The 23,254-nt window shown below is 48.3% G+C and overlaps 2 protein-coding genes and 4 non-coding genes across 10 annotated transcripts; 5 read left to right on the forward strand and 1 right to left on the reverse strand.

The window, feature by feature from the left end:
* Positions 1-290: 290 nt before the first annotated feature.
* Positions 291-2,292, reverse strand: LOC147240008 (zinc-binding protein A33-like). The gene has a single exon (XM_086195310.1). It carries the CDS (start codon positions 2,039-2,041, stop codon positions 647-649), a length of 1,395 nt encoding a protein of 464 aa, XP_086051436.1. The 5' UTR covers positions 2,042-2,292; the 3' UTR covers positions 291-646.
* Positions 2,293-4,273: 1,981 nt separating this feature from the next.
* On the forward strand, positions 4,274-4,355 carry trnas-uga (transfer RNA serine (anticodon UGA)). Its single transcript has one exon. It is a non-coding gene; the product is annotated as a tRNA-Ser (tRNA).
* A 288-nt stretch (positions 4,356-4,643) lies between these two features.
* Positions 4,644-4,725, forward strand: trnas-uga (transfer RNA serine (anticodon UGA)). The gene has a single exon. It is a non-coding gene; the product is annotated as a tRNA-Ser (tRNA).
* Positions 4,726-5,807: 1,082 nt separating this feature from the next.
* trnas-uga (transfer RNA serine (anticodon UGA)) lies at positions 5,808-5,889 on the forward strand. The gene has a single exon. It is a non-coding gene; the product is annotated as a tRNA-Ser (tRNA).
* A 287-nt stretch (positions 5,890-6,176) lies between these two features.
* Positions 6,177-6,258, forward strand: trnas-uga (transfer RNA serine (anticodon UGA)). Its single transcript has one exon. It is a non-coding gene; the product is annotated as a tRNA-Ser (tRNA).
* A 1,345-nt stretch (positions 6,259-7,603) lies between these two features.
* On the forward strand, positions 7,604-20,705 carry plekha1b (pleckstrin homology domain containing A1b). 5 transcript variants are annotated; one of them, XM_086195532.1, is made up of 13 exons: positions 7,604-7,752; positions 10,383-10,567; positions 10,859-10,915; positions 11,005-11,050; positions 11,668-11,765; positions 12,455-12,580; positions 12,786-12,923; positions 13,242-13,310; positions 15,011-15,075; positions 15,172-15,235; positions 15,321-15,410; positions 15,519-15,595; positions 18,571-20,705. In XM_086195532.1, the coding sequence occupies exons 2-13, from the start codon at positions 10,427-10,429 to the stop codon at positions 18,818-18,820; spliced, it is 1,221 nt and encodes a 406-aa protein (XP_086051658.1). In that variant the 5' UTR covers positions 7,604-7,752; positions 10,383-10,426; the 3' UTR covers positions 18,821-20,705. The 5 variants fall into 5 exon arrangements, with proteins under 5 accessions (XP_086051658.1, XP_086051659.1, XP_086051660.1 ...); XM_086195533.1 differs by lacking the exon at positions 15,519-15,595 and adding an exon at positions 16,227-16,300; XM_086195534.1 differs by lacking the exon at positions 15,519-15,595 and adding an exon at positions 17,617-17,775 and having other exon boundaries at positions 18,571-18,716.
* The last annotated feature ends 2,549 nt before the right edge of the window (positions 20,706-23,254 follow it).

Below are 23,254 nucleotides of genomic sequence, written 5' to 3' on the forward strand. Positions count from 1 at the left end.
TTTCTCATAGCGTTCGGGTGGATGATGCTTTTATTATGATAGTCAAAACCGAAATTGCTCGTGTATAATATTCCGTCTTATTCATTTAAATGCAGCGTTTAGGTGCCTCCGCTGGACTCGTAAAAAGGTAAATTTCATTAGAGAAGAGTTCATTTTATTTTATAGCAAACAAAATTATGCGTTAAATTGATTATTAAGTCTCATTTCATTTATTTAAAAAAATGCTATCATTTGTTGCTTGACAGAAAAAAAAACTTACAGTCATTTATTTCTTTGGCAGAGTTGCTTTATTCCACAGAAAAACACAGGGCGCACAACGTGATGTACCCTTTAAATTAGAATCACCCCAAGCTAAACAATAAAAATGATACAAATTTCCGATATTTTGTGTCATTACAAAATGTGATGAAGGCACGAAAAGACACAAGGCTTTCAAATTCATAAAGATTCATTCTTCACAGCAGAAACGTGGAGAGGCTGCTGGAAATAGACGTCATATCGCATTGAAGAACAGATTTAAAATTCAATCAGAAAATAGTCTGGAGTGGAAATCCCTCCACCATTCTTCCTGCTTAATTGTGCTGATGGATAAATGCAAGCCAAGTGTTCTGGTTCTTGTGGCATTTTTACAGTCCCACTTCCATACTCATCTCTGGCTTCCCACTGTTATGGAGACTTTCACCGGCAGTATCTTCAGAGGGAGAGCTTTCCTGGTGCAGAGGAAAGGACACAGTTTCTCGGTGAAAGCGTGTGTGAATGTGTGTAAGAGGGTGTTGGTATGAGGTTGGGAGAATGAGAGCTTCCCGTTGTCCCAGTCCAGATGAACCCTGATCCTCTGGAGTTTCTCTCTGACTGCCAGGTCGGTGTATTTCTCACAAGGGGAATAAGCTCGGTATCCAGCACCGTTGTACTCTATACTCCAGGCTGTAGTCCCCATGAACTCCTGCCTGCAGACCGACTCCCCCAGCACTCCCAGTTCCCAGTCTCTGTTGTCTCCCACCTCAACATCCCACCAGTGCGTCCCAGAGCTCATCCCGGAACCAAGCACTGAATCCCAGTACTCAAACCGCTCCGGGTTCTCAGGACGCTGCTGTCTCTTTCCGTACTTCACACTGGTCAGATTTTCGGACAGGATGAGTTCTGGGTTTGCAGTGTTTGGGTCCAGAATCACTGGACTATACGTAACTACGTCAGCCATCTTTTTCCAGACAGTGAAGGTGAGGTTGCCCAGGTGTTTGGCCACATCCAGCAGAGCTCCTGGAACCAGGTCCGGGTCATCAGGCAGCTGCTGGACTCTCTGCACTGCGGCCTTGAAGCCCCTCATGAAGGCGACGTCGTCGGCTCTCAGCTGCTCCTCTGTGGCCCTGATTGTTTCTGAGAGCACCGCCACTTCTCGGCACAGACCCTCGATCTTCTCCTTCATCGTCTGACTCTTCTGCTGCTCTTCCTCTTTTAGAGCAGCCATCATGGCCTCCTCTTCCTCCTCTAGAAACTGATGCAGCTCCTCAAACTTCTCCTTCATCAGCCTCTCGATGTGTCTCTCCTGGACCTTTATGTGTGTCGCTGTTTCGACACAGTTGACATGAATCCGTTTGAAAGCAGCCAATTTATCCCGTAACGTCTTGAGGGACTTCTGGAGCTCCTCCCTGTGGTCCTGAGCAGCTTCCTCTATGGGTCTGAACCGGTGGTCGATGTGTGATTTTGCGTCTCGGCAGACGAGACACGCGAGCTCCTGATGGTCCAAACAGAAGAGCTTCAGTTTCTCAGCGTGCAGGCTGCAGAGCGTCTCCGGTCCCAGCGAGCCTCTCTGATGTCTCTCCTGTAAGAAGGCCTCACACAGGTTCCTCAGCACCAGGTTCCGAGGAGGATTGCTGCATTCGGATTTTGTCCTGCAGATCGGACACTCGTGGACTTGTTTGTCCTTCCACCAGCTCTGCAGGCAGGCGCTACAGAAGCTGTGGCTACACAACAGCAGCACAGGATCTTGGTAGATGTCCTGGCAGGCAGGACAGCAGAAATCCTCCTCGGATCGCCACGCCATTCTGTCCTCTGGCGTGAGGCAGCAGATGTGGGGCCACTCCTTCCCCCCAGAAAACCTCCTGACTTTTACTTTTAGCAAATACGTCTTTGGTGTCAGCTGCTGGTTGTAGAGGTTCCAGATATCCCAGTAGTAGCCCAGTATACCAGTGGTTTAGTCTTTCACTGTCAGTCCGGCGTCACCAGGAAGGTAAGTCTTCTGTCTGTGTGTCTCCGTGTTTCCTGGTTTGCTGCAGGTGAGTCACAGAGGGGGCGGAGCTCTGACTCATTTGTCTCCTACAGGCACAATCGTTAACTGAGAGACTGAAGTTCAGCTCTGTCACTGATCTCCTCAGATAAAATGGGCTTGGTTTTCGTTTCCTTGTTGGTTTCCACTGTGCTGGAATAAGAATTCACACGCAGCAGCTCCGTCGCACGCAGGTGTCAGCACCTGAGACGCTGAATTCAGTCACCGACGCTCAAGAAAACGTCGGTCAGAGGTCATTTTTATGAACGCGGTCATCATGAATGTCAAAAACTATGAACAACAAACATAGGCAGAGTGTGTCTCCTCAATCATTTTGTCTTTTTGTCTTTATGTTTTTGTTTTTATGATAATTGTTGGTTCCTTGGTTTGTTGTTGTCGGCGTTTGTTTGTTTGTTTGTTTTTCTTGCCCTCTAGTCACGATCCTCGCCCTCTCGACCCTCCTTGCCTCCGTCTGAGACCCTGAAACTCCGCCAGCTTGTTTGGTTTCGGCAACCAGACGTTGGGGTCAAAAGGTCATGGAGGGGATGCTGGTGTTTCACCTGACAGCACTCGCTCGCCTTGATGAGTCCTCATGTCTCTGCCTCACGTCACCACAGCTTCAATCAAACAGAGACCTACTTGATCAAACACTCCAATAATTTCTCCCCGAAGTTTGAATTCGCTACCAGGACCTGTTGCCCCACTTCCACCCCACGAGTGTTTTAATCACGCCGATTGTCACCGGTTCATCTGTCTTACTTCCTCCCTCATGTACGAGCTGATGTTGACTTTAACTCTGGAACTAAAACAGCTGGGAGTTCACTCCTTGTCGTGCTTGAGGAGCGATGGTGAGACGCCAGCGGCACTGGAGGGCCGAAGGACCTGAAATGGTCCCAGCTCTTGCTGACATGCCCCCCGCCGCGGCTGTCTGTTTCTCCGGGCCAGTCAGGTCATCCTGGCATCCAGCCTCTCGTCTTCAAACATCAGGAGCCTCTCCAGAAGTTACCGCCGAGCATTAAGCCTGGCTCAAATCCTGGTGTGGCATGCTGCGGCTCCTGTGCCAGCAGCAGCCGATAGACTGACGTTAATGTACCGGGGGGGGGGGGGGGGTCGTTACTCGGACAACAAAGAACAGATCCGAGTTTTTCTCAAGGACGCCAAAAGCTGCTGGAGCAGGCGTTGGTTGTTGAGAGCCTGGCAGAGCTTTGCAGAGGCCCCTGCAGTGTCCAGGCATCCCAGAGATTTAGAGAATAGACGGGCACAGGGGCTGGCATCAACGCTGGCAGCGCCATCTTGAAAAACAATTAGGCCTTTGACACCGAGCAGATAGCAGCCATCAGAGCGAGTCTGGCAGAGACGGCGAGGAGCTGGGCCAAGTGACTTACCACCCCGGAGCACTTGGAGTGAGGGGCCTCGGGTTTTCTATTCACGTTGTTACCTCAGAAATCCCAGCCGTCCTCTGCTGTCCTGCTCTGGTTGACGATTCTGGAGGAGCAACAAAATATCGTCCACATACAAAGAAATCCGGTGAACAGTTCCGTCTGCTGGTTCGTGTACATGGAAGTTTTGTCTGCAAAAATCAGAAGCTGCATGTCGCTGATCTTGCGTTTGCTGTTGAGTTGGTGGACACACATCAGTTCCGAAACTCTGCTGACATTTTGTTTTATTATTAACATTTTATTGTTGACATAAATCAGCGTCTTTACATGAAATTCCCAGTTGGACAATGACAATTGCAGGCAGAAATGTGCTGACATTCCACATTTTGTGTCAAGAAAAGACAAAAATCCTGAACTTGTCAAGTTTAGCAGCTTTTTTCTTCAGGATCAGTGGATGAACACATTCCATCTCCCTTTCTCTCTCTCTCTCTCTCTGGCGTCAGGAGTGTTTCTGTCCACTAGAGGGCATCATGATGCCATTCTCAGTCCACAGTCTCAGCAACAGTCTCCCTCAAGATCAGTCAGAGAGAGACTCCCATCACATGACACGCCTCCCACAGCTTCCTTCAGAGCTGTGATGGCCGAGTGGTTAAGGCGTTGGACTTGAAATCCAATGGGGTTTCCCCGCGCAGGTTCGAACCCTGCTCACAGCGACCTTGAACACCCCTCAGGTGATTGATGAATGACATGAAGTAACTTAGTGGTGTCCTCATCATCAAGACTGTTGCGTGAAGACATTTTGCTCTGATCCTGAAGGCGTCTTCAGTTCTGGAGAGAGAAAAACCTGCTGGCTGAGAGGTGAAGAGTCTTCAAGTCTCAGTAACCTGATTCATTTTAGGCCACAGGAAGTGAGTTGACACTGAAAGGAGGAAACTGAAATCATCAGCAAACATCAGTAAACTGACATTACAGGACACGCCCCCTTTTCTAACAGTGCCGGAGCTGTGATGGCCGAGTGGTTAAGGCGTTGGACTTGAAATCCAATGGGGTTTCCCCGCGCAGGTTCGAACCCTGCTCACAGCGACTGTCAAGGGACTCCCACCCTGTTAATCCATCGATAACTGACTGAAAAGTGACCTCAAATTTTCTTCAGCATGGTTGAACTCAAATGCGTCGCCACAACTTGTTCACAACATGAAGTCAATATCAAAGCTGCAAGCAGCGTTGTTAGGGCCTGAGCCTCCTCGCGCCCGTGGACGGGTGGCAAACGTCGCCCTGAATCCAACGGTACAGGAAGGAAAACGGTGTGACTTGTAGTTGAGGAGATGGAAGCCTGAGTGTGACTCAGCCTGAGAGCAGAGCTGCCAGCTGGCCCTTGAAGAGCCCCTCCCCCACTGCTCTGTGTCAGGGTGGAGAGCCCAGGAGCAGTGGGACATTTTCAGAGTGTCAAAGTCAAACAGCTCTGCATGTGTTGGTCACAAGTGGAACACAACACCATATTTTTGAAGGGATTTTTGTCAGGAATACAGTGGTGTGTTTTTTGAAGCTGTGGGAGTTTTAGTTTACATGCTAGAAGCGAGTGTTTTAGAGTGTGCACCATGAGATGAGGCAGGTTCCCCATTGGTTTCCATTGGAAGGTGAAAAGTGTCTCCCCCACTTTGAGGGCTGATCAAATAGGAAGCGAGTGACTTGTCTAAAAACTTTGAACAACTTTTGATCAGCAGAGTTTGGAGAGCCATGTATTAAGTTTTGGAAGCGATACCTTGAACGCCCTGGGAGGAGATAGCGTTTGTTGTGAATGTCCAATTTTGGACGTCCTGTTGGAGTGAGGCCAGGGGTGTCAGTGAGTGATTCGTCCGTCTTGATGAGACGAATAAAGCGGTGTTGGTCCCATGTCTGGAAGACATTCCTACAGGCGGTGGCGGGGTTTTTTGTCTAAGTGGCGCTATTGAGGAAAGTGCTGTTTTTTTTAATATCAAATTTTTCGCCAAAGTCGATGTGTTTGCCAAATTTGGTGAGTTTTGAGCGTGTTTAGGGGGTCAAATTGAGCTTTGAAGTGGCGAGTGTGGCGAGCAGACATAAAAGGGTCTTCGCCCTGTAGCCAAAGTGACACCGAATGTCCTTAAACCAACAGAGGACACGCCCCCTTTTCTAGCACCGCCAGAGCTGTGATGGCCGAGTGGTTAAGGCGTTGGACTTGAAATCCAATGGGGTTTCCCCGCGCAGGTTCGAACCCTGCTCACAGCGACCTTGAACACCCCTCAGGTGATTGATGAAAACATGAAGTAACTTGGTGGCGTCCTCATCATCAAGACTGTTGCGTGAAGACATTTTGCTCTGATCCTGAAGCCGTCTTCAGTTCTGGAGAGAGAAAAACCTGCTGGCTGAGAGGTGAAGAGTCTTCAAGTCTCAGTAACCTGGTTCATTTTAGGCCACAGGAAGTGAGTTGACACTGAAAGGAGGAAACTGAAATCATCAGCAAACATCAGTAAACTGACATTACAGGACACGCCTCCTTTTCGAACAGCACCAGAGCTGTGATGGCCGAGTGGTTAAGGCGTTGGACTTGAAATCCAATGGGGTTTCCCCGCGCAGGTTCGAACCCTGCTCACAGCGACCTTCAATACACACCTCCTGTATCTGGACAAATGCTGTGTAACACCTGTAACACATCTCTACCCCTGTGTGAACAACACACTTTGTTACGTTGCCCTTCACCAAAAACCTCATGAGGATTTACCAGATGAGAAAACTCAGGATTTCTGCAGGAAAGGAAAAACTCAATCTAGAATCCTCACATAAACTGTGAGTTGTCGTAGGTAGGTCCCCCCTCTCAGGGTGTGTCTGTTGTGGTGTGTGTATGAAAATACCTTCACACACACACGCAAGGTCAGCTGCATTGCTGGGGAAATCCCCAGGTTTCATGTGAAACATTAAAACAGAGGTTGGTTTCTCCTCTGAGGGACTTCATCTTTTCTTATCAGGTCATCGTTGAATCGTTCTCACAGGGTCCTGAGGCCTCGCCCCGGCACTTTAGTACTGCTCAAAAAGCACAATTTCCAAATCTCTGCAGATCCTCGGTCGTATTTACTTCTGACTGAAGTTGCTGTTGATGTGGCTCTGAATGCTGGTGACCTGCGACTGCAGTACGCTGTCGTGGTGAAACTGCATTTACCATCATCCACTGGGGGAACACGAAGGGGGAACAATCGGCTGGAAACCACCAAGTCGCAGCACTGTGAGGATATGTGTTGTGCTTTCAAAATAAAAGCTTGGAAAACAGTGTTGACTCTGGAGTAGCAATCAATTTAGTACTAGCACAACTAGTGCTACTAGTACTACTACTGTAGTACACAGTTGTAATTACTGCATTATTACACGAGTACTCAGTGGTCATCACGCTATATTGAGATGAGTACTAAGTAGTAACTACTATCTTATTACAGGAGTATTCCACAGCCATCACATGATTATTACATAAGTACCATTGTCAGATTATTTCATGAGTGCCTGGCTACTACTGCATTACATGAGTACTACATAGTCATTACTAAATGATTATAAAGTACTCAGTAGTCATTACTAGATCAGTAAGTGCGCATATCATATATTAATATATAATAAGTGCTCAGTAGTCCTTACTGTATTATTACACAAATACCCAGTAGTAATTACTGTATTATGTATTGTTATGAGTACTCCATTGCCTTTACTGCATTGTCACATTTGTATTCAGTACTCATGACAACATTACTATATGGGTTCTCATCAGTACTCTCACTAGTCAGTACTCGTACTCAGTAGTAGTTATTGCTGCGTGACTATAGGTCCAGTCAGTAATCAATACCTGTAACCATCATCAATGAGTCACTGGTTTTGTCAGCGCTTCCTCTTGTAGATTCACTCTGGACTCCTCGTTAGAACCACGATCCTTCAAATTAGTTTCTGGTGGAGAACAACTGAGATGGTTTTACATTGAAGCCCAAATGGATTCAGTCATCGGAAACGCTTTTGCTTTGAAAGACCAAACCGGAAACAATGAATCGGTCAAGTGTGAGTGACACTGGTGACGGACCGCTGCCACACTGGATTTGGACTGAGCCGAACTGAGTGAGTAAACCTGCTTTTACCGACCTCGAGTGTTTATAACGGTGCCGCCGCGTTCACACACAGCTGAATCGGTTCCGGAAGAAGACGAACCCCGGGGTCTGAGACGAGGAAGAGTCGGTGGATGGAGGGAAACGTCTCGGTGTTTTCAGGCCTCTGACAACAGTTGGACTCCTCAGGGAGGACCTGAGCTCCGAGGACTGTTTAACTGGACTTTTTTAGCTGCTACACTCCGATGCTCCCCTGCAGCCGGCGAGGCGAACACCCTCACCGCCACTTCGTCCGAGTTAGCTTCAACCTCCCGTTTCCTCATGCAGCGGTGGCGTTAGCCGGACTGGTTGTGTTGTAGTTACGTGTTGTGAGGCAAACATGCAACCGCCTTCATATGCAAGTGATGGAAGTACAAGTACTTCATCAGTGCTCTGAGGAAGGATTCTCAGGTGTCTTCTACTCCTCCTGGCCTTTGACAGCTTCTTGCAGTTCAACCCAAACGTCTCTGCGGCGTCTCAACGGGCTTTCTAGTCTGGTTTTAGCCTCTGAAAGCAGTTTTGTTTGGTGTAATTTCCAAAATGCAAGACCCACACAGGTTGATATGACAGTAAGACAGCATTTCAGATGCGGTTCATCTGTTCATGGAAACTCTGGTTGGAGACCTGATGACTGCACTGATGGTGAAAATATGAGTTCTCGTGATTCGATCCCTGTGTTTTACAAATACCTGAAGGTTGTGGATGAGGTTCAGTTGTACTTTAATTGTTCCTACCTGGACAAGGACAACAGGACCTCCTCCATGGTGTGGGAGCCAATTTGGCCACGCGCTGAGGAGTTGGTCAGTGCCTCAGAAATGCTTCACTTTGTGTTGTTTCCGGACGAGTCGTCGTTCCCAGAGCTGATGCACCGGAACACATTTGGAATGGTTTTTTTAAGGCAGGTTGAAAAAAAACGTGTTGGACTGAGGTGGCATTGAACACATCATTTGCAGGATGGCGTCATTTTGTAGGCCAACCTGGAGTTTAGCATCAGCTTCCATCAGCCGAGCTAAAGGCGTAACTAAAGTTGAGGAGACTGACGTGTTGTGCCGAGCGTGGTAATCTTCTCGCCGCCACCTCTTTGATTTTGGCGGCTGAATTTCAAACGCCAAGCTCTGAAGGAACCACGCCATGGAGGCTCACGAGGCCCACGCAGTGGAGCCACGTTCCTCATTCCAGGCGTTTTACCAAAAACCTGTTAAGTTAGAGACGGCGGACGTGGAGGTCCAAAATTTAAGAAAATAAATCCTTAATGTTCAAGGTAGCTTTATTGGAGTGTTCAAACAGAAACTGACATGGTTCTGCATGCTCGTGGCGGTCCAGGAGGCCATGTTGGTGTCACAGTAGATTCATGTAACAGTGACAAGATGGACGGATGAAGTGAACTCACCAGATGGCTGTGGCTGCTGTGGTGTTACGGAGGGATCGACGCTGCCAGGACTTGCTGTTGAAACATCAAGTCTTTACTGGTTCAGACATTCCTGCAGCTTTCATGACACAACCAGGTTAATAAATCACCAACTTGAAAGGACAGGGAGTTTTAACCCACGACTGTCGCCAAGTTCCTGCTGACCGGGGACTTTTTCTCTTGTCTCTTTAGAAATGTCCCTTATTGATGCGCCCGAGGGGATCAGCCTTAGTTTACGTGTTGCTCGTCTCTTTGAGGAAAACAAACTTAGGAAAAGTCTGTTTCTTGTCCATCGTCTACAGAACCAGACAAGAAGAGAGAGACCCTTCTCTGCTCTGTGCTGCATGAGGGAGCTGAGGCTTGTTAGCTTAGCACAGTGAATGGTAGTGGATGGGAAGTGTTAGCATACTTCAGTCTAAAGTCATCAATGACCATTTTTTCCTAAATCATCGTTACCTGCATCAGTATAATGAAGTGTGTGAAATCACTTCTTATTAAATGAGGAGACATTGTAGTGTTGGCATCAGACACGTAGCCGGAGGAGGAGTCCTGCTGGACACACCAGCAGCCTGGACCTGAGCTAGCTGATGCTAACACTTCCCACCCACTACCAGCCATTGGGCTAAGCTAACTAGCCTGGACCTGAGCTAGCTGATGCTAACAATTCCCACCCACTACCAGCCATTGGGCTAAGCTAGCTAGCCTGGACCTGAGCTGGCTGATGCTAACACCCCCCCCCCCGCTACTAGCCTTTGGGCTAAGCTAACTAGCCTGGACCTGAGCTAGCTGATGCTAACACTTCCAACCCACTACCAGCCATTGGGCTAAGCTAGCTAGCCTGGACCTGAGCTAGCTGATGCTAACACTTCCAACCCACTACCAGCCATTGGGCTAAGCTAGCTAGCCTGGACCTGAGCTAGCTGATGCTAACACTTCCAACCCACTACCAGCCATTGGGCTAAGCTAGCTAGCCTGGACCTGACACATCCCACCTGCGACCAGCCATTGGGCTAAGCTAACTAGCTAATTACACATTCGATGAAAAACGCAAACTTTATTATTCTTACATCGCCTGGTACCAAAAATGTCCTTATTGAGGTTTGCTTGCGAGGCTGAGTAATTTCCTGGAGAACCTATTGACTTTTCAAGTTGTTCTAGATGCCCCTCTCACATTCCCCTGTTCCGCCCCCTGGCAGCGTACCTGTGATGCTCGAAGGCGGGCGGCACTGGCGGGGTTGCGATGCCGTACGTGGACCGACAGAATCGCATCTGTGGCTTCCTGGACATTGAGGAGAATGAGAGCAGCGGCAAGTTCCTGCGACGCTACTTCATCCTGGACACCCAGCAGGGAGGCCTGCTGTGGTACATGGACAACCCCCAGGTGTGTGTGTGTATGTGTTTATACACACGCGTGTGCTGTGATCGTTTACTGCTGAGTGTTGACGTCCCACTGTGTTGTTACCTGTCTGGTGTTTCGCTGAATGATATTGAAACTAATTAATACCAAAAAATTCAGAGGCCCTCTTTGTGACATCGGTCGGTGACCACGCCCACTCAGGAAACAGGAAGTGTGCACTGCAGTTTGTCATTGAACATCTTTGCTACTTCTGCCGTTGCTTCAGGTAATGATGTTGAAATGAAGCGAACAACATTAACATAATTCTTTCCTCAGAATCTGCCGAAAGGTGCCGAGCAGGTGGGATCTCTCAACCTGTCCTACATCTCCATGGTTAGTACACACACACACACACACACACACACACACACACACACACACTCTCTTCTATGGACGTGCCTCACAGCCTCTTTGTCTTCCAGGTCAGTGATGCCACCAAACTCAGACCAAAGGCCGAGTTCTGCTTTGGTAGGTTCCTCTTCTATGTTTCTTCTTTGCTTCTCATCCCCTTCCTTCCTTCCTTCCTTCCTTCCTTTCTTCCTTCCTTCCATCCTTGTCCTTCCATCTCTCACCGAAGAGCTCAGAAGTGAAGCAGCATCAGCACATTCATGCGACATTCAGGCGTCCGCGTGCTTTAGTCCGTCCAGCTCCTTTTCTTTCCCAGCATCTGTTATTCCCTCGTCTCATTTGCCTTCCCTTCTTCCTTCCCCGTCTCCTTCCTTGTTTCCTTCCTTCCTTGTCGCCCTCCTGCTTTTCCCCCTCTGCTTACTTCCTTTCTTTTGTCCCTTGCAGCTTGTTGTTGTTCCTCTGGTGGCCGACAGTAGCTCGATGTCCCTCAATAGGAGGAAACTGTACAATGACCTGACCTTGTTGTGAGTGTGTATTTGCATCTGGATGGGATGTTAACACACACACACACACACACACACACACACACACACACACACACACACATCCGCAGAGAAACCAGAAGTATTTTTGGATTTGCATGACGCTCAGTATTTTCCTCTTCTTCCTCTCGTTGTTTTGTTCTTCCCAAAGTGAGAAGACGTTCATCCCTTCATCTGTCTTTCTCCCTCACGCAGTTATTAATGCAGGGATGAGGAAGTTCTACCTGCAGGCCAACGACCAGCAGGATCTGGTGGAGTGGATCACTGTTCTCAACAACGCCACCAAGATCACCGTGAGCCTCACACACACACACACACACACACACACACACACACACACACACACACACGGATCAATAGGTGACCCTGTTTCTCCCGCGGTTGTCTTCTCCCTGCGGCTGCAACAGATGGAACATTTCCCATCAGCTCAGGAAGATTCGTTCAGTCCAGCATGACGAGGGCGAGGATGTTAACGATGCGGGTGTGTGTTTGCACCTGCAGCCGTACGGTTCTGTGGTGACGGGTCGCTGCAGAAGTGACCCAGAAATTGTTTTGACCAAATACCAGAGGGGACGTGTTCAAGTTGAGACTCATACAGCAAATTTGAAGACATTTCAGTTTAAACCCAAATGACAGGTGTGAAAAATTCCTGGACCGCCGTCCTGGACCGCCGTCCTGGACCGCCGTCCTGGACCGCCGTCCTGGACCACCGTCCTGGACAGCTGTCCTGGACTGCAATCAGAGCATGGTCCTCCTGAAGAGTCAGGGTTTTCTTCAGCTTAAACAGCCTGACGCTGTGGGAGCTCATATAGGGAGTGAGATCAGGTGGTGCCATGTGGGCAGAGACCTGATGTTAATCCCTCCTCATCATCAAAAGTCTTCAAAAACGTCAGGATCCTTGAAAACATAGCTTTTCATCCACAGATGGAACATTTTAAGCTTTTAAACCAGGATTGTTGTCCACCTCTTGCGATGTTTCCAGGTGCCAAAGGCTGGTGAGAACCTCGCTGCCGGCACCGAGACTCCCCTGGAAGTCCCGGGAGCAGTGAAGCAGCTCTCCTACAAGATGGAGATTGTTGGAGGAGTCCCGCTCATCACTACGACACAGGTAGAGCGTTCTGGCTGCGCCGTGCTAGCAGCTGTTGGGGTGGGCGGCTCAGCAGGTCCGTTCCTGTCTCTGTCGGAATGCAGCCGCAAGCATGCGATGCTACAGGCCTATCATGCTGGAGCGCGTAAAATTAAAACAGCAACTCGGGAACGGCCGATGGAGAGAATTTAACTCGTTCATTTTTGATTTCGTGTACCTTTTTAAGGAGCAAGGGGAGGGGCAGAACGGGCCGGACCGTGGAGGTTTGAGGCGGGGTCCGAATCAGCTGCCGTATTTCCTGTCCCGGGGAGCGCAGGACCAGACCGTCATCAAGGCTGGGTATTGCGTTAAACAAGGAGCTGTGGTGAGAACCCAAACACACACACACACACACACACACACACACACACGTGTGCGCGCACGCACACACACACACACACGCATATGCATCCCAGCTTAGCTGACCAGGCCTAAAGGGGGTTCTTACCAGGGTTGTGATTCTTTCAGTTTGTGCTGCTGTGCACCGGCCTATTAACCCCTGATGGCGTTAGGGTTAGGAATACAAACATGGAAGGCAGTCAAACTAAGAGTGCATTTATACGTGGTTTTATAAAGCAGAGATCTTAGGTATTCTTTTTTTTGGCTGATTCCACCCCCCCACCCCCCCCTCTCTGTCTCTCAGATGAAGAACTGGAAGAGGAGGTACTTCATGCTGGATGAAAACACTGTCAGCTACTTTAAGTCTGACCAGGTGAGAGAAACTGTTGTTGAAATCCTTCCTCATCTGACAGCATCATGTTACCCCTTAGAGCTGTAGAGCCTGCACACACACACACACACACACACACACACACACACACACACACACACACACACAAGTTGGCTTTTGGAGTATTTATGTAGACTTGCATTCATTTCCTGGAGGCCTCCTTGCTGAAGCTGCTCCGTACCTACGCGCCGTAGTGGTCTAGGGGGCGCAGGTCCTCTGGGACGGTTCTGGGTGAGTCTGGGTCAGAAGAATACAAATCAAGAAGTAAATCAGCTGGAAGTGGAGGCCAGTTGGGGTCCATCTGTCCAGACAGGGTTTTAACAGTAGTTGTTTCCCACGTGGTGAACGTCCTTGACTTTTTCCCTCCATTGTGCTACTTTGTGTGTGTGTGGGGGGGGGGGCTTCAGCCAGGAGGCCGATGGCTCTCAGGTCTTCCGAGTGCTGATGATCTGTGTGTGTACAGTCCCCTTCTTACTAGTCATCAGAGCAGGACTCCCGTCTGCACGCGAGGGCTCAGATGAGATAAAGGTCTCATTTGCAGGCGGGGATGGCGAATGTGACGGGATCACCCCACTCTGGCTGGAGAGACCCACTCAGAACCAGTGCTGGTCCAGGTTGTGTGTTGGTTGTCTTTCATCATGCTGTGACAAGCAAGACTGCATTCCTGTGTGGTCAAGGTCAAGGTCAGGGTCAGGCTCTGGTTAGGTTTAGGGTCAAGGTCAGGGTCAGGCTCTGGTTAGGTTTAGGGTCAAGGTCAGGGTCAGGAAGTCAGTTGAGATGGTGAGGTTTAGGATGAGGGGTTAGGGAATGTATTACGTCAATGAAAGTCCTCACAAAGATATAAGTACAAGGGTGTGTGTGTGTGTGTGTGTGTGATGCTTCTTTCACCCTCAGGAGGTCGTGAATCCCTGCATGCAGCGGCATGTGTCCTGAATACCGACTCATGTGATCCACATGTCCTCAGATTAGCAAGTCCTAGCTACAGCGTGTGTGTGTGTGTGTACATATGTGGGCACGCCCAGTGTGTGTGTGCGCACGCTTTTGCTTTCTGGCTGTGTGTTCATGCATTTATATTTTCCATTGAGTCACAAATGTAGAGGGACATAATGAGTCCATCTGCACAGAGAAGCTGTTTTATTGAAGCGACCGATGCATGAAGTCGGTCAGTGTCTCCTAAACAGGAGTCAGAGAGGTCAGTGAGGTCACAGAGGTCAGTGAGGTCACAGAGGTCAGTGAGGTCACAGAGGCCGAGGCCCACCAACTAAGGAAGAGGAAACCTGTTGTTATGCAGCAGGTTCAACCGGCAATTCAGGCAATGCGGTTGGTTTTATGTGATTCATCTGTCAGCAGGAAGTAAAGATCAAGTGAGGCTGGATTGATTCCTATTGTTATTTTTTCATGGTTTATGGCATCATAACCGTGTTTGACTGCTCTCCTACATCATTAAGTCCTGCCAGCTTCTGGCCACTGCAGCACCGGTCCCTTCGAGGCACAGACATGAAAGAGGAACTAACACTGAGTGAATATGATGCTTGTTTGCGGAGGTCAACAGTCAGAAAGCTCAAGCCCGACCCACGTGAGCTCCTCCTACCGGCCAGAGAAGATTGACGGTCAAATGAGGAAGTAGCAGACATCGGCGTTCCTGAGTCGTAACCAAGTGCTTCCTGTCTTTTTCCTCACAGGAGAGAGAAGCCCTGAGAGTCATTCCATTAAAGGAGATTCACAAAGTTCACAAGTGCAAACAGAGGTCAGTTAGCGTCCATGCTAGCAGGTCCAGTTGTGCTGCCGTCCAGGCTTCAGGCTCCAGTGACTAAAAGCTGCTGCTGTGCTCTGTGTCCCGTAGTGATCTGATGATGAGGGACAACCTGTTTGAGATGGTCACCAGCTCCAGAACCTTCTACATGCAGGTACGGACGCCACTGGGCGGAGCAACACCACTGTCTCTGTCCTTTGTGGTCGGTGAAGATTGTCACTGGCTCCTCTCTCTGTCAGGCTGACAGTCCGGAGGACATGCACAGTTGGATCAAAGCCATCTCAGGAGCCATCGTAGCCCAGCGCGGCCCCGGACGCTCAGCTAACTCTGTAGGTATCCTGTTAGCGCCATTTTGTTCTGACGTTCAACAGGAGATTCACCAAACACGTGCAGCCGATCACGGATCTCAGATGGATGTGTTTGCATTTTTGTGGTAGAACAAGTTTCCTCTTGCCGAAGAAGCCTCAGGAACTGGTGTTGAACATGGGATGGCTCTGAGCCTGAACGAGGAAAGGTGCTTTGTCTCACTGCGACTGACAATTTGTTGTCCTTTTTTTAAACACATGAACAAGATAGAAACACAAACATGAAGAAGAAAGAGCCGCAGAGCCAGATGATTCATGTAGAGCTCGTCTCTTTAGTCTCTCCTCTGACTGGTTGAAAGTCGTTTGTGTCCTGCCTGTGAATTAAGAAGCTGCCCCCGTTGGTCAGTTCTGAGATGGTGAATCGACTCCATCTTGTGGCGGTGAGTGGGTACTGCAGTGGAGGAACATTTGAGGATTCAATTCAGTGTCGTTTAACAAGATCAGTGGCGTTGAGGTGTGAGAAGGCGATGAGCTCCCATTGTTCACATTTCCTTTAATGTTTTCAGGAAGGTGATGATAGTGATGCGTGACGCACGTCCCTCGCAGCTTTTGGCTCTTTTCTCGTCTTTCCTCTCTCACTGTCTGAAGAGTTTGTTTCTAAATACCACATATTTGTTCCAGCAGGAGGACAGAGAGGGAACGAGATGAGAGGCATGAGCTCTTTTGAAAGGAAGCACTGGTATTCACAGGCGACGCTCTCGTCTGCGGATGGACGTGTGTCGCTGTGGAAGGGAGCTCTTCTCATTACTGTAACCGAGTTGTGCTGTAAACTGTTTTCAGATCCGTCAGGCCAGAAGGCTGTCCAGCCCGTGTATACAGAGGTATACGCCGTTCTGCAGTGGTGAATACAGCACGTATGTCGTCCCTCCCCCAGACCCCCGTCCACCACCTCCTCTAACCAAACATTTCACCTCCACACCAGGGGAGCTCTCTGTTTAGAGCCCCCACCCTGCAAGGTGCATTCATCCTTAAAATGGCAACAGACGCTGGAGGTTTGAGCTGGAGCCCGACAGCAGATCAAGGCTTGTCAGTGAAATGAGAATAATCGGACCTCTGAGTCTGGGCTGAAGACCAACCCAACACCAACAGCTGCTGGCAAACCCATTTATTCACTGACAGTCAGGCAGTGGCCGGTTGGTGTACAGCAGTATCTGTGGTACACGGGGTACTTTTGGTACCACAGAACAACTAAGTACTGTCATGCTTTCAGACTTGAGCACCAATTTGGTACTAAAGTATCGATTCTTGTAGCATCCCCACTGTGTCGTTGGTGGTCGAGATGCTCTGGCCCAGCCGAACCAGTTCAGGAGTTGAAAAGTTGTCTGTTGCCGTTTTAAGCCCCAACTGTCATGATGGTTCAAAGTCTCACCTGCTGCTGAAGCGGAGGAACATCCTCCCTCCCGGCAGCGCCGCGCGAACCACAGGTAGCTGGATTCCCATGACCCTTCTCTCACTTGAGCAAATATCCAGTTCTCTTAAATCTCTCGCTCCAGTCTGACTTTGTATTTCCTTTAAATCTTTCTTCTTTCCCACGAGAAAACCCCTCTTCGCCTTAAACACCCGTCCGTCCTGTAACACTGACACTCCTGACTTGTCTCTCGATCTCCATCAGTCACTTACATCAAGAGCTGTGGAACCCCACACTTCCTGTTTACGACAAAAACTCTCACAACCTTCAGGAAGTAGTCCTTTTAACCCGAGCAAAGGTTCCTTACCAGACAAATGCCCAGAAAGTTGTGGAGGAGTGCGAAAAAGAAACCTGGTAGGACCTTTGCCCCAAACCCCGGTCTCTGACCTCAGCCTCAAGACGTTCCACGCTCCGTCGTTGTCCATCGTGTCAGCCAGTCATTGCTGTCTGCTTATTGATCTGGTTGATGCGCGGTAAATACATCAGGCCATTTTCTTCCCTGCGTCATCCCTTGATGTGACATTGACGTGGGCACGATTTGCCACCACCTCAACCTCAGCCTCTCACCTCTCGACATCTGTCTTTTCTTCCTGGTCGTGTCTTGTTCATGTTGTCGTCTTGATAACATTTACAGCATTCGGACTCCCAGCGCGACTTCATCACCAGCTCTCTTTTTTTTTCTTTTTCTCTTGTATCTCCGCTCCAACCTCTTGTCATTTTCTGATTTTCCTCTGCGTGTTTGTGTGTGCGTCTGATTTGCAGAGAGTGAGGTGTGACAGTGATGTACTAACCCTCCTCAAATGAGCCTCCTTCCTGCCCCTCCTGCAACCGCTCCTCATCGTCCAACCATCTCGCCCTGCTTGCCTAGCAACTGCTGCTCGATCCTGTCCTGCTCCTTGGCAACTGCGGCATCACTTGTTCGTATGTTTTGCTTATAACTGCATGGACCCTTTTTGTTACTCCTTCAAAACTTTGTGACCCAGCACCTTTGCTACTAAGCTAGCAGGTCTTATTGTAAAAGCAAACATCAAACAAAACATTGAGGCCAGCACAGATGTCTGTATGATATTTCTTTATTTGTATGTTTACTCTTTCCCTGCTGTAGAATTGCGTGATGGGAGCCTCACACAGCTGCTTGATGCTGTAACCCCTGTAGTTCTGCAATTTTTGGTCATTTCTCAACCGTCTGTCAGTTCTCTAGCATCATTCGGTCGGAGCTGTTTGGGAAACAACCTAAGCAGAAGCTACATGATAGGACTTCCTTCAGTGATACGTCCCTGACGTAGAACACCAGAAAAGACAACAGAAGGGCAACTTATCACGAGCCAGTGGGAGTCAGGTTAATCTCCCGGTTCTGAGCGGGTATGTGCCGTGGGTAAAAGGATCTCACCTTACATCTGTTAGACTAGTTACGCAAACTGATGTGGCAGCCACTTTTGCTAGCTAGCTAACGGTAACTAGCATTTAGCAGCATCCAAATGCTCGATTTCCAGAAATGTGACGTAGATAGGAACCAGATTGATGGCACACGAGTTTACTGGTCAACGGGTCGACGGGATGGGAATTTATCTTTTACCTCGACTTATCCTCCATCACTCTTCACCGATCTGTCCATCATCCATCCACCAGCTCGCACTGTTTCATCCATTAACCCATTCATCCATCCAGTTCTCTCCTACCCCTCACTTCTCCTCCCGCTTCTTTCTTTCCAACCAGGAGCGCAGTGACCACTCCCCAACATCCTCCTCCGTCTTCTACTACCACATTGACCAGGAACTACTCCACCCACAATCCTCCTCCAGCTCCACCTCCACGGGCCCTGAGTCTCACACTGGACTCCCACCAGCAGGACAACTTTCTGGGTCTGCTTCCATGGAGGCTGAGCGGCGTCCAGTCCGTTATGATGCCCCTCCCAGCAGCTCGTTCCCGCCTGTCGCTGCAGGAGACGCTGCAGTCATCCAAGTAATGCAGGGGGAGGAGAACGAGTCGCCATGGAAACGCCGCAGTGACATCTCCCAGCAGGGTTTTGTTGGCAGTGGCGAGGAGGATTCTGACCTGCAGATGACCCTGATTTGACCCTGAAGATGTTTAAACATCTAGCACACACTTCTACAAGTCCCACCCTCTGACCAGCCAATCGGTCCCGGGACCATCTCTGTATGTCTTGGATACTTCCTCTGCTCAGCCTGCTATTTCCTCCTTCACTTTTATTGTCCTGGAAGTGCAAGATGTTGCTGTTGGCAAACAAGAACCAACCATCACTGTGTCACAAGTGAGTTTCCTGATTCACGTACCAACCAAAGTGAGTGCTTGTGGTTTTTAATGGCAGCAGATCAGATGTTGCAACTGTCACAGAAGAAGCTGAAAGACAATCTCTCTTGATATGATCAATTTTTAATCCTGAATTTCTACTGGAGAACTTTCTACCGATGTAATCATCAATCTGTCAAACAGAAACCGTACGGGGCACTCAAATGCAGCCATTTCCAGATTCACGAAAGTTTTATTTTTTATCGTGAAAACCCCAAGTAAGTTACCTGCTTTTGTCAGGTAAATGTCATTTTGTCAAGTAGCAATTCCTCTCAAAATGTTCAGGAAAAATTCTATCAAGTTTTTTTGACTGCAATAAGTAAGCTCACAAAGGCAAAAGGGAACGTTTAGTCATGTATCAAGTAGAATTCGACACTGTCAAAATGCTGAAAGGCCCTTAAGTTGTTGAGGTGAAAGTTTTTTGATCTCTTTTCACCTCAGAATTGATAGTTTGTCGGTGAGCAACCCCAGTCTCCCTCTCGTTGCCCTACAGAAGTCCTTCTCAGGAAGGACGGCTTCATGTTCCGCCTCTATGCAGATGACACTCCGCTGTACATGTATTTGAAAAGCATCAGTGCTCATTCATAGTTGGACAGTCTCGAGGACTTCAAAGCTTGGATGGTCTTGAGTTAGCTTTGGAGAGATGTATGCCAACACTTCCCATCCATTACTATTCATTGTGCTAAGCTAACTAGCGTGGCTCTGGGCTCCCTAGAGAAAGATGTTTATCTTGTTGACTGGCTCTGGGAAGGATAGACTATGTTTATGTTCCTTTAAAGTTGCTAAAATTAAATGAGATTAAAACTTTTGTCTTTTAATGAATCAGAATCTTAAGAATTTAAAATTGCGGATCAATTTCCCCCCCACAACTTTTGAGAAAAAATTATTTGGCCACCGACAGATTGATATTCTCAGTGTCCGACAATGTAACGGAAACGCCAGTGTGTCTGAGCCTGAACGACGTCGATGAAAACTTCCTTTTAAACGTTTCTTGTTTTATGGTGAAATAAGTGAAAAGCAGCATGAATCAAAGAACTTCCAGCTGTGGACTGAAGCAAACTGAAACTCACCTCCTGCACTGTATACTCAAAACTCACCCAGTTGTATTTGTTATGTTTTTACTGAAAAGATGCGGAGAGACGTGAAATCATATTTTGTTGATTTGTTGATGTGTAAATGTGATTTCTTGACTTTGGGAGCTGGATGTTTTCCCAGCTTTGTTCCTGTTGGGTTTGGTTTCTCTTTTTTTTTTTGTTATTAACAGTGATGAGATGCTTTCTAGGGATAAAAAAAAAGGTTGTTTACTGACTTTCAATGCCTGACCCCTGTTGTTCTGTGTCGAACATAAGCTGGGTGAAGTGCCTGCATTGTTCTTTCTAAAGATTTGGGTAAAATGTTTTGACCCTTTTTAAGTGTGTTCTTGATCTAAGACCATGTGCTCTATTTATTAAAACACATCTAAAAATCATTCAACTGTAATCCGGTGTCTTTTTTTCCCTCTTTGTTTATGTTTTTTCCCCGTTTCTCTTTCTATTCTTTCTATTTTAATAAAATATTGGAATTTGGCTGCAGTCTATCAATAAGCAGTAAAATGCAATTATTTTGTGCACAAAAAACAACACGAGAGGGAGAAAATGCATTCACATCAGTGGTGACTATTTTTCGTTTTATTTTGTTAAAAAACAAACATTGGAGGCTTATATTGAATGCATGTGTGCAATAACAAGTAAAATGCTTTTTTTGTGCTTGCTCAGTGACATAATTGGACACAGGCACGAGGCTGCTGTCATTGGTGCATTCGACTCTTCTGCAGTCTGAGTTTGTCCACCAGGCGTTCCTGATTCCAAAGGGCAGATTCAGGAATTTGTCCTGATTCATGGAGGGAAAAACCCCTTCGCTCATGCTCTTATCTCATCTGGTGGAGACGCACCAAGCCACCTCCTTCCAGGCGGTTGTTGGTCATTCGGTTATGATTTCTAGATGACGACTGCGTGCGGAACTTTGTCCCCCGCTGCCGTCACAGCCCACACCTCCAGAGCTTGATACGCAACATCGTCCCGGCCAAGAGCAGTGAAGACATTTGTCTCTGTTGGACAGAATCCATCCCCAATCAAAGCCAAACTAGACTCCACCACTGCACTTCTCTTCAGGTCCTTCACTGTCGAGGTTTTATTTTCCATTGCAGCTCTTATTAGGTTTGGAAGTTAGGAGTTAGGGATTTTCTCGCCGGTCCAACAATGAATCATAATGCATAGACTGTTGGACAGGCTACAGTTCGTGATCTCAAGGCTTAAACTGCTGGGTATACAACACCAAACCCTCGCTTTCTACAAGAAATGGAAAATAACTGTTGAGCAACAAGTTTGGAAACATGAGGATGACGCGGTCACCCTGCACCGGCACACTGCTGCCTCTCCAAAACAACAGAGATTCGTAGCTCAGTTTTAGATGGTTGAACGCTTGCAGTAATGTCAAATCGTCAAACTCAGCAGGTGTATGCACTTGGAGTCCCAGGTTTAACGAGATGGGCACCAAGTGTAGTTTAAAAAAAAATGTGGGGCTACAGTGTGTCTGCAGGTAGGTAAAGGGGCAGAGCCACAGTTAAAGGGGCAGGGCTGCAGAGGCAAGCAGGTAAAGGCCCATGTCTTTGTCCTGCTTGTTCTTGCTAATGCTAACCTAGCACCCACAGATTGTTTGAACCAGGTGATTAAGATTTGTTGTGCTGCTGCCGTACTTGAAGTGATACTTTGCTTTTGAAGTACTCAATATTAGCAGTTTTCCATCCTGCATTACTTCTTTGTCTTCAGATTGCAGAAGCAGACAGGTGGTTCTCATTCGCTCCTCCCCCTGATGCCTCGTGCCTGACCTATGTCCCTGATCTACGTAGATCCTCTGCGGGGTCTCACACTGTCGGCAGGTATGTGTGTACTTGCTGTGGTTCTCTTTGATATTAAGGCTTATTTCTATGACGGGAAAAGAGGGAAACAAAAGAGATAAGACTCGTCTTTAGTCTCGCTTCATCCCAACCAGGGCGCTCGTGTCTGAACGCCACCACTGCCACTTCATTATGTAACATTGGTTCTACTCCGGCCGTTGCAGTCAGCTCAAATGAAACATCCGGCCCTCCTTCCGACTCCGTTGAAATGGACCTCTAAGGCCCTCAGGGACCCTCAGGTATGTATTCATGAGGATAGTCGGCCAAATGTAGACAGTGACGTCTCATACAGATGTTTCCAGCTGCTACTTTAGTTTGATATCAGAAAATTTTGCAGTGATCTTGAACAGGAGTGAAGGTGAAGATCATCTTTTATTACATTTACACTAAATATAGCAGTGCAGCGGGCTGCACGGTGGTGCAGTGGTCAGCACTGTGGCCTCACAGCAAGAAGGTTCCGGGTTCGAGTCCCGGCTCGGGCACGGGATCTTTCTGTGTGAGTCTCCATGTTCTCCCTGTTCCTGCTGGGTTCTCTCTGGTACTCCGGCTTCCTCCCACAGTCCAAAGACATCAAGAGGGGACGAGGCTGATTGAATACTCTAAATTGACCGTAGGTGTGACTGTGAGTGTGAATGGTTGTTCGTCTCTGTGTGTTGGCCCTGTGATGGACTGGCGACCTGTCCAGGGTGAACCCCGCCTCTCGCCTGTTGACGCTGGGATAGGCTCCAGCCCCCCGCGACCCTTAATGTGTAGGAATAAGCGGAAGATGACGATGGATAGCGGTGCAGCGTAACCTCTGCAGCCACCGCAGTGACTCGGTAATGTGTGTTTTACATCATCCAAGCTTCAATAATCCAAGCATGACCTTTTCCTTTTGTTGGCTGAAAACAAACGAAACAGCAACAGAAAGTCAAATTGAATTGGTTTGTTCACTAGAGGTGGACAAACCTGTTGGCTCCAGAGAGCCAATCAGAGGCGGCTTAGGGGCCGGTCTTGAGTAAATGTTTACCAGGTCATGTCCAACCCTGGGTCCATCCATCCATCCATCCATCTTTGACCTCTTATCCTGTTAAGGTTTGGGGGTGTGGAGTCTATCCCAGCAGCCTTCCCCCTGGACAGGTCACCAGTCCATGGAAGGGCCAACACATAGAGACA

Source organism: Aulostomus chinensis, chromosome 23 (genome assembly GCF_037954235.1).
Source record: "Aulostomus chinensis isolate RoL2024-O1b breed Wild chromosome 23, RoL_Achi_v1.0, whole genome shotgun sequence".
NCBI lineage: Eukaryota > Metazoa > Chordata > Actinopteri > Syngnathiformes > Aulostomidae > Aulostomus > Aulostomus chinensis.